The sequence below is a fragment of the Larus michahellis genome, chromosome 17 (assembly GCF_964199755.1).
Source record: "Larus michahellis chromosome 17, bLarMic1.1, whole genome shotgun sequence".
Taxonomy (NCBI): domain Eukaryota; kingdom Metazoa; phylum Chordata; class Aves; order Charadriiformes; family Laridae; genus Larus; species Larus michahellis.
This window is the reverse complement of record NC_133912.1, coordinates 678,641-689,011: the sequence shown is the minus strand read 5'-3', so window position 1 is coordinate 689,011 and position 10,371 is coordinate 678,641. Positions and strand designations below refer to the sequence as shown.

General features: G+C 48.6%; 1 protein-coding gene across 1 annotated transcript; it reads right to left on the bottom strand.

Moving 5' to 3' along the window:
* Positions 1–8,543: 8,543 nt before the first annotated feature.
* Positions 8,544–10,371, bottom strand: LOC141732315 (olfactory receptor 14A16-like). The gene has a single exon (XM_074561096.1). The coding sequence runs from the start codon at positions 10,369–10,371 to the stop codon at positions 9,409–9,411; it is 963 nt and encodes a 320-aa protein (XP_074417197.1). The 3' UTR covers positions 8,544–9,408.

The window sequence follows — 10,371 nt, the reverse complement described above, 5'->3', positions numbered from 1 at the left end:
GGAAGGTCAAAGCACAGTGAGAAGACTGTACCAGGAAGAACAGGGAGTCCGCATGTGCTCTTGAGAACAAGGACTCTCTTGCTGCCAAGGATAAGTTTAGCAATGCTACTGGTACAGCTATTTCTGAGTTATTGCTGATGGAGATAGTAGTCGACATGCGACGCTGCAAAACAGAGCTGCTATTGACTTTTTGCTTTCAGCTCACAGACATGGTTGTCAAGATTTTAAAGGACTGTGTTGTATGAATCTAAGTGACCACTCCAAATCCATCCATGCCCAGTTGCAAGAACGGCACTGACCCAACCAGCAACTTGTGGAGACCACTGGGTGCAATCTTTTTTGGATGGACTTGGGGGTGGGGTTGGTTGAAGCAAATTATACTCGTTTGCCTGTGTGGAAGGAATTTGTCTGTTATGTTTAGTACGCTGTTTGCCGTGTTTAATAAGCATTATACGATCAGTTGTAGATGCCGCTTTGCATCGTACCCTGGTACGAGTTGTAGAATATGTTGCTGTAAAAACTGCTGTTGCGTGAAAAGGGGCAAAGCGGTTTTAGCAGAAGATAAACCCCCTTGCGTTCTAACACTCCTCACCGAGGTGGGAGGCTAGGTGCGGCTAGGTTTAAATTCTGAGTGATGCCCAATTCAGCACTATCAGTCCAATCGCGTTTAATATGTATTAAACTATTACGATTTGGATACACTAATAGTGGACTGCACCTTCAGTCTAGTCGTGCTCATGAACTAGCACGGCCACTCTCGAGTCTTTGGTCGCGTTCAGTGAGAAACCAAAACGACTAGCTACTTAAAAAAGTGCAGTTTATTTAAACAACAGATATACAGGTTCTTAGGATTGCCGGTGATAAATACACTGTCTGCAAAGCACGTGCAAATGAAAGTATTGTTACATATACAAAACGCGCGACAAAGTTATAAACGATACAGCCTGGCTCTAAATGTAGAAAAAGAGAGTCTCTAGAGAAATTTCTAAGTTTCCCGAGGAAGCACTCAGTATAATCTAAGTCTTACCCAAAGGCGTCCCTATGGGGGGGAAGAGAGGCTCAGCCCGTCGACTGATCCCAGAAGTCAGTGATGTAATTCTTTATGATGGTGTCTTCCCTGGGTATCCCCCCTCTCTTGGGCTATTTTTATACTATTTGTTATCTTCAAGGTGGAGTTTGAGTGACTTCAGTCATACATACTTTTATCATGATTGGTGTAAATTTCTCTCGCTTCACAATTAAAGGTATAGTTTACGAGAAATTCAGGGCGCAGACTCAAGAAGGAGTGGTTGCACCTTGGAGGCGGGTAGCCTTCGGGATGGAGGTGTGTTTTGGTATTATAATGACATTATAATGAGCAAAGTTCGCACAAAGGACAGCATTTCATCAAAATTTGACAAAATGTTGGCTCTGGGCATCTAGTGGGCAGCTAACTGGCAGCTTATCTGTTTCATGGTATCATCCCATTCCTGTATCCGCTATACATCATAAGGTAAAGCCAGGGATAATTGCATCCCATCCCGTACCTCATGTAGCTTACCAGGGAACCACAGATGTTGTGTGCTTCATGCCAGCTGCGGCTATTTTCTACCTCAGAAGCCTCTTGATTTTATACTTTTCCTTAATGTGTGAACAATGCTGTACTTTTGTATTTTTTAGCCAATTTAGTATTTATTCCACAACTGCGTGTGTATCCATGAGAACCTGACCTTCACAGAAGAAGATAACAAGAAGGGATTACAACAATGTGGTCACGTATCAGACAGCCGCCGTTAGCAAAGCCGGATCACGAGTCTGGTGGGACTCGCTGCATGCGCTGGCCACACGTGCAGCGACTCTAGCCTGTACTTCTCCACTCAATCCGGTGCAGGATATAAGGGGTCTGTCTCGGGCCGGAGAGAGGGAGAGAGAAATGAGCGCACTTTGAAGATACAGGGGACGCCCTGGAGCGCTGTCTCTGTCCGCCCCGCCCCCCCTCCCATAAGTTCTATGTTCATTAACCCCAACAGCTCAGAAGGCGTTACAGCACGTTGCAGGTAAGATATAGTCTACTACTGCTGCAAGACACGTTGAACACCTTCCTACAAGAATTTCAACCTTACGCCCTGGTAGGACAGTGGGATGATGCACTCGCAAAGAGCCCGACTGCATTAGAGTGGGTAGTTTTGCCACTTACCTTTTCCAAAACAGTAACTATGATGACTGAAATGTTACCACGATTGTTTTCCCAGGGTCGTTTGTGCTGTCAGCAGCTTTCTGGAATGGATCCAAGCCACATACATGTCCCTGTCAAAAAGGACGACCTTGACCCTTGGTTATCACAAAGTCTTAACCTACAGATTGCCTCAGTAGATTATATTGGGCAAATAAATTATTCTCTCCCCTGCCTTTAGAGCCACAGGAGGTTGGTATTCTAGGCTAAATTCAGATGGATGCTCGTAAGTGTTTTAACTTTGCCAAATGCTCTCGAAACGCAACATATCTCCAAAAGGTCACCCCTCTTGATTACCGGGTACACTTTTGGCAGCCACCTGTGGTTGCCATTTCTTCTTTCTCTGCTCTCGGTGTGGCTTCTGCAAAAGCGCTAACGCTCTTAAAAAAAGCTAGGTTGTTGGCTTGTGGAACAAAGTAAGGCTACTTCAGTAGCTCTTCCTGGCCTTTTATTAGATGTAGATTCAGTACGCCATGCAACTCTGTAAAATAGAGCAGCCGTCAATTTTCTGTTATTAGCGCATGGCCATGGATGTGAAGATTTTGATGGCACGTGCTGTATGAATTTATCAGACCACTCTGAATCAATCCATAAAAGTATACAACAGTTAGAGCAAAATGTGCAGAAATTACGAATGGGGGGAAGTTGGGGATGGCTGGATAACCTTTTTAACAGTTGGGGCTTAACTGGGTGGTTGCAATCAGCTCTAAAATTCTTGCTTTTTTGTATAAGCATATTCTTGTGCATTATGCTTTGTATTCCCTGTGTGCTACGGTGTGCGCAGCGTCTTACAGATAAAACCTTGGCCACTGTTTTTGTAGTAAATGAAGAAGGGGGAATTGTGGATGCCGAAGGACGTGCGGACGCAGCACCTGGAACGAGCCCTGGAGTTCTCATGGCTCTCCCTGGCGGCAAAGCGTGGGATAAGTAAACAATCCCTAGCTACACAGCACCTGGGCCATAGAATCATAGAATCATTTAGGTTGGAAAAGACCCTTGGGATCATTGAGTCCGAGCATCGGCTCCACTCTACGAAGTTCTCCCTTACTCCCTTAACACCACATCTAAACGAGTCTTAAACACATTCAGGGATGGTGACTCAGCCCTTCATGCGGTTCTCATCCTCCTTGTTTGGTTTAGTTGTGTTTTAATGTTGCAGACTTAGAGGGGCGATTTGGTGTGCTGTCTCCATTTGGAAGGGAAAGTGATTTTCAGATTTTCAGATGCGATGCATTTAACAGGACACAAATGTCCTCAGCTGCAGGGACCCAGGTGCCTCTTGCCAGTGCAGATGCCCTGAGACCCTCTGCCCAGCCTCCCTGTGCAGCTGCTGGGGGCTCTGGTGTCCCTCAGCTCTCATGTGCTGGCTGCCAGTCCCAGGCAAAGGCATCAGGTAACTGGGGTGTCGAGCAACTGAGGTCTGCCTGAGAAGCTGAGGAATTGTTTTCCACATTTAAAAAAATACGAGCACGTTTTCAGCAGCAGAGATGAATGAATACATTTCATAAAATGAAGATGCCCAGGAGCTGTAACGTTCAACTACAGACTTCAGTGGGAAAATGTTAGATTTTAACATTGAGATGTTAAAATCATGGCCAGGTGGCCACGGAGAGAAATGGCGGGGTTGGGGCGGTGAGGAGGAACTGTCTATACGGTGTTTGCCATCGAGGAGACTGCTTTTCCGACATGCCCAGAGCTCCTTAGGAGGCACCCTGGATGAATATCAGCCGAAGATTGTTGGTAACAGTTATTCTGTCAGCTGGAAAAAAACTGACAAAAGAAACCAAAAATCTCAAAAAGTCCTTTCCCTTTAGATGCTCATTGAAATCTCCCTCTTTAAAGTCCTGAAACCTCTCCAAACGGCTGTACAAGACTTGAAGACTTGAAGAATCTTATGGGGAAAGGCATGGCTCATCAGAGCTTTTTGCATTTTAACGACCCTGTGATGTATTTGGTGCTGACTCCCATGGACCTCAGTTACCGTGAGGAGAGTGATCAAACCACTTGAGAAGTTAAAGTCAGAAGTTCAAGTCAGATGGCTCTGATGCTGAGTCAACCTCTGATGTGTTCTATCAAGGAAAGGTCCATTTTAATGACATCAGAAGCACCCACACAAACCATACACCGGCTCCTTGCCTAAAAGTTACACAGGCAGTGGGGAAATCACAGGCCATGTACCTGCTCCTGCCCTACCAGGTACGCGGGCAGCAGTGACTTCACCAGCACCTACACAACCCATGGGCCTCTTGCTGGCCTGTCAGCTGAACGGTCACAGGTGACCTTGCAAACACCTACACAAGATGGGTGCCCAGTCCTGGCCTCCCAGATTCTCAGGCACCTGGGACCTCAAAACACCCAACACAAGACATGTTTCTCCTGGGCTCCTCAGGCACCAGTGACATCGCAAAGACATCCACAAGCCAGGTGACAGCTCCTGGCCTGTCATCTGCGCAGGGACCAGTGACCTCACAAGCACCTACATGAGCTGTGCACCTGGTCCTGCCTTATCAGCTACTCAGCCAAGAGTGACATCACAAGTACAAACCTGAGCCACATGTCTCCTATCAGCTACAGCAGCACCAGTGACCTCACCAGCCCCTGCAGGAGCCCTGGCCTTGCTCCTGGTCTATCCGCTACTCAGGCACCAGAGACCTGACCACCCCGTCTCCCCGTGCTTGCTGTCTGCTCACCTCTGAGATACGACTCCTCACAAGCTCCTACACACACCAGAAGCCTCCTCTCGGCCTGTTGGCTACTCAGGCAGCAGCTCCTCACAAGCACATACCAACCTATTCGCTGCGTGCTCATCTTTTGGGGGGACCCAAGCCAGTACTGACCCCCCTCTCCGTCACTTGCTCGCCCCTCCTAGAAGGGGGCCGTAGCCCCTGGGCACGTTCCAGCGTGTCCGTGCCCCACCACCTTTCGGGCACCCCTCCGCCCTCTTGAATTCCCCCCAGCCCACCCTGTCAGGGCTTGTTCTGCAGCCTGGTAAAGTGGGGGACCCCCACCCGGCCTTTTCCTTCTGCTTCCGTTCACATTTAAACTGTAATTCTTCACTACACTAAATCTTATTGAAGGGGGATTTACTCAATTCAAATGTATAGCTCCAATTCAAATTTATAGTTATTTAAACTTTGGAAACAAAAATTATTAATTTAATTTCTATATGTTTATTAATGTTTACCATTGTAGAAATCTATACACATACACATAAGTATATATATAAAAATAGTGTGTGTAGTATTAAAAAAAATAAATTCATTAGTAGAATGATACACTTCCTTTCCTAGATATATACAATATATGATTATATTGTCTAGAAATATTCTATTTTTATATCCAAACGAGGCAGGCAGCTCATCCCATAGGCTGCCTGAGAACACGCGGGTGTGACGGTGTCAAGAACTGGCCGTTAGCCAATCACGGAGCTGTGTGATCTTTAACCAAACGGCAGCTCCCTGCCAGGGAATGGCGGCATCTCGGCAGAAAATGGTGGACAAACCAAAATGGCGCCCCCGTGCATGGAGGGGAAGGGCCTTCCGGGTCCCATGCACTTCCGGGTCTATCCAGCCAGGGTGGCCGGTGCTGGCAGCCAATCAGAAGAGAGCAGAGGCCCGGTAGAGGAGAGGGGGCGGGACTTCCGCCGGAAGCTGGTGGGCGGGGCAGCTGTCAGGCCGAGTGGCCATAAAGAAGAAGGTGCAGGGCCCCAAACCTGAGGGCAAAGGCTCAGGGAGGCAGCGATGGGAGCCAAAGGTGGTCAGTCACGCTGAGGGATGGAGGCGTGTGAGAGGTGGAGTGTTTATTCCAGCAAGGTCATCTGAGCGGGGACCTTGTTAATGGGGAAACGGGGAGAAAAAAGGGAGAAAAACCAGAAGCAGAATGCACTGAGCCACAAACTTGAGCAAAGAACCATGGAGTCCATGACAAGAAAGAACTTTTGCCAGTCCCAGGAATTGGTGGGCCATCAAGAAAGTCCAGGTGGCACCTCCAGGAAGATCAAGTGTCCGTTTGAAATGAGAACGTTGTGACTCAGAGGGAGCCTGGTCTGGGAGGGATGCGGGAATGACTAGAGCTGTGCAAACCCCTGAGGGACATGCAGCGGAAGGGGGAGCAGGGAGGAACCAAGAGGGAGGAGGCAGAAGACGGTATAAAAGAGGCCAGTTGCATGTCCGACTGGATTGACCGGGGGAAGGGGATGGAGATTTTAGGAAGAGAGAAGGGCCAGGGGCTGCTGGTGTGTTCGGAACCCACAGGGAAACAGCTGTGAAATGCTTCATAGGATTTTGGATGTGTTCCTCTAAAGAAGTTGTCCTGGTCAATGGCCCAGCTGAAGTGCCTCTGTACCAATGCACGCAGCCTGGGGAACAAAGAGGAGGAGCTGAGCACCCTTGTGCAGCTGGAATCCTCATGGCTGGGGTTTGCTCCAGGCCACCTGACCAAGAGGAGCCTTTTGACGAAGCGTTCTTACTTCTCCTACAGGAAGCACCACAGACACTCCGATCCTCCTGGGGGACTCCAGTCACCCTGACAGCTGCTGGAAGAGCATCCCAGCAAGCTGTAAGCAGTGCAGGAGACACATGGAGTGTGTTGACGAAGGGCTTGAGAGCAGCCCTGCAGAGAAGGGCTTGAGGATACTGGGGTTTGAGTAACTGAACATGAGCTGGCAATCATAGAGTCATAGAATCATTTAGGTTGGAAAAGACCCTTGGGATCATCGAGTCCGAGCATCAACTCCACTCTACGAAGTTCTCCCTTACACCATATCCCTTAACACCACATCTAAACGAGTCTTAAACACATCCAGGGATGGTGACTCCACCACCTCCCTGGGCAGCCCATTCCAGTGTCTGACCACTCTTTCTGGGAAGAATTTTTTCCTAATGTCCAGCCTAACCCTCCCCTGCTGCAGCTTGAACCCATTCCCTCTTGTTCTATCACTAATGACCTGTGAGAAGAGACCAGCACCAACCTCTCTACAATGGCCTTTCAAGTAGTTGTAGAGAGCGATGAGGTCTCCCCTCAGCCTCCTCTTCCTCAAACTAAACAGTCCCAGCTCCTTCACTCGCTCCTCATCAGATTTATTCTCCAGGCCCTTCACCAGCTTCGTTGCCCTCCTCTGCACTCGCTCCAGCACCTCGAGATCTCTCTCGTATTGAGGTGCCCAGAACTGGACACAATACTCAAGGGGTGGCCTCCCCAGTGCTGAGTACAGGGGGACAATCACCTCCCTCCTTCTGCTGGTCACACTATTTCTAATACAAGCCAGGATGCCATTGGCCCTCTTGCCCGCCTGGGCACACTGCTGGCTCCTGTTCAGCCGCTTGTCAATTACAACCCCCAGGTCCTTTTCTGCCAGGCAGCTCTCCAGCCACACTGCCCCAAGCCTGTAGCGATGCATGGGGTTGTTGTGGTCCAAGTGCAGGACCAGAAAGCCAAGCGCATCCTGGGCTGCATGAAAAGAAGCGTGGCCAGCAGGTGGAGGGAGGGGATTGTCCTCCTCTACGCTGCTGTGGTGAGACCCCAGCTGGAGAACAGTGTCCAGCTCCGGGGGGCCAAGCACAAGACCAATATAGACCTGTTAGCGTGCGTGTAGAGTAGGGCCACAAAAATGCTCTGAAAGCTGGAACACCTCTCATGGAGAAAAGCTGAGAGAGTTGGGGTTGTTTAGCACAGAGAAGAGAAGGCTCCAGGGAGACCTTATTGCAGGAATCCAATATAAAAAGGAGGCTTGTAGGACAGTCGAGGAGAGACTTTGTACCAAGGCCTGCAGTGACAGGACGAGGGCCAAGGGTTTTAAAGGGAGAGAGGGCGGGTTTAGATTGGAGATAAGGGAGAAATATATTGCGATAATGGTGGTGAGAGAAGGGAACAGGTTGCCCAGAAAAGCTGACGATGGCCCATCATTGGAAGTGTTTAAAGTCTGGTTGGACACTGCTTTGAGAAACCTGATCTAGTGAAAGATGTCCCTGTGTGTGGAGAGGGGATTGGACTAGATGACCTTTAAAGGTTCTTTGCAACCCGAACCATGCTGTGATTCTGTGATTCGATGTCTCTATGACCCACATACAAGGAAGCACATGGCAGTGGTGGTTACCCAGGGGGTGTTACTCAAAACCTGAAGTGATCTCAAGAGACTGAGTTTCCCACAACAGGACACTCCTAGCAGTAGCTGCTGGCACTTGTGCTCCCTCAAATTCATCTCATCACCCACATGACATGTGCATTCAAGAGTCTGTAAAGCAAGAACAAACTTCTGATGCAGTCATTTTGTGTCCCTCCATGGAGGGACAGAGCAGCTCTCTGAGCTGAGGTGAGTGGCTGTTGCTGCAGCTGTGAGGGGCTGGTTGGTGACGATTACCCTGGGGCAGGTTCCCCGGGGTGTCCGTGGACCGTGGCACAGAGCAGGTCCTGCTCTGCTGGTCCTTCCTGTCTCTCCAGAAGGCCTGGCTGTGTGAGAACACTGCTGTGTGCACCCAGCCTTCACACTCACACAGCTGAGCTCTGCACTGGTGTTTTCCTCTCCCGAGCGCTTCCCAGCTCAGCCCAGGTAAAGCAAAAGCTGCGTGTGTAAGCAAAGCAAAATAAAGCATTCATTCGCTGCTTGATTTTCTGCTGCTGCCTTTATTTTGTTTCAAGTATAGAGGGAGTCTGGCTTCTCGTGTACAGCATGTCATTGGGAAGAAAGAACACTGAAATGCTCAAAAAGCGAGATTAGGAATAATATTACAACAAGCCTAAAATAAGAGGAAGAGAGAAAAAAGAGAAACAGTGAAAGAGAGAAAGAGAGGAAGAGATAAAGAAAGCAAGGAATATAGGAAGGAAAAAAAAGTAACAAAACGAAAGAAAAGAAAGAAAGAAAAGAAAGAAAGAAAGAAAAGAAAGAAAGAAAGAAAGAAAGAAAGAAAGAAAGAAAGAAAGAAAGAAAGAAAGAAAGAAAGAAAGAAAGAAAGAAAGAAAGAAAGAAAGAAAGAAAAAGAAAGAAGGAAAGAAGGAAAGAAAGAAAGAAGGAAAGAAAGAAAGAAAGAAAGAAAGAAAGAAGGAAAGAAAGAAAGAAAGAAAGAAAGAAAGAAAGAAAGAAAGAAAGAAAGAAAGAAAGAAAGAAAGAAAGAAAGAAAGAAAGAAAGAAAGAAAGAAAGAAAGAAAGAAAGAAAGAAAGAAAGAAAGAAAGAAAGAAAGAAAGGAAGACTGTAAAAAGGTTATGAACAGAAGGTTGTCCTGCTGTTTTCTGTGAATATTGCAGTATATTGCAATAGTTTTCTCAGGGCATCCCTGAGCTCCTGGTTCCTCATGCTGTAGATGAGGGGGTTCACTGCCGGAGGCACCACCGAGTACAGAATGGACATCACTAGGTCTAGTACTGGGGAGGAGATGGAGGAGGGCTTCAGGTAGGCAAATGTGGCAGTGCTGAGAAACAGAGAGACCACGGCCAGGTGAGGGAGGCACGTGGAAAAGGCTTTGTGTCGTCCCTGCTCTGAGGGGATCCTCAGCACAGCCCTGAAGATCTGCACATAGGACACCACAATGAAAACAAAACACGCAAAGAATAAACAGACAGCAAACACAAGAAGCCTGCCTTCCTTGAGGTAGTCTGCGTCTGAGCAGGAGAGCTTGAGGATCTGGGGGATTTCACAGAAGAACTGGTCTAGGGCATTGCCTTGGCAGAGGGGTATTGAAAATGTATTGGCAGTGTGCAGGAGAGCAGTGAGAAAGCCACTGCCCCAGGCAGCTGCTGCCATGTGGACACAAGCTCTGCTGCCCAGGAGGGACCCATAGTGCAGGGGTTTGCAGATGGCAACGTAGCGGTCGTAGGCCATGACTGTCAGAAGATAAAACTCTGCTGAGATGAAGGTGACAAACAGGAAGACCTGTGCAACACATCCCGAGTAGGAGATGGCCCTTGTGTTCCAGAGGGAATTGGCCATGGCTTTGGGGAGAGTGGTGGAGATGCAGCCCAGGTCGAGGAGGGCGAGGTTGAGGAGGAAGAAGTACATGGGGGTGTGGAGGCGGTGGTCACAGGCTACGGCAGTGATGATGAGGCCATTGCCCAGGAGGGCAGCCAGGTAGATGGCCAGGAAGAGCCAGAAGTGCAAGAGCTGCAGCTCCCGCGTGTCTGCGAATGCCAGCAGGAGGAAGTGGGTGATGGAGCTGCCGTTGGACAT

Coding starts and splice junctions, on each gene's coding strand:
- LOC141732315 (XM_074561096.1), bottom strand. CDS start 10,371: ATGTCCAACGGCAGCTCCATCACCCACTTCCTCCTGCTGGCATTCGCA.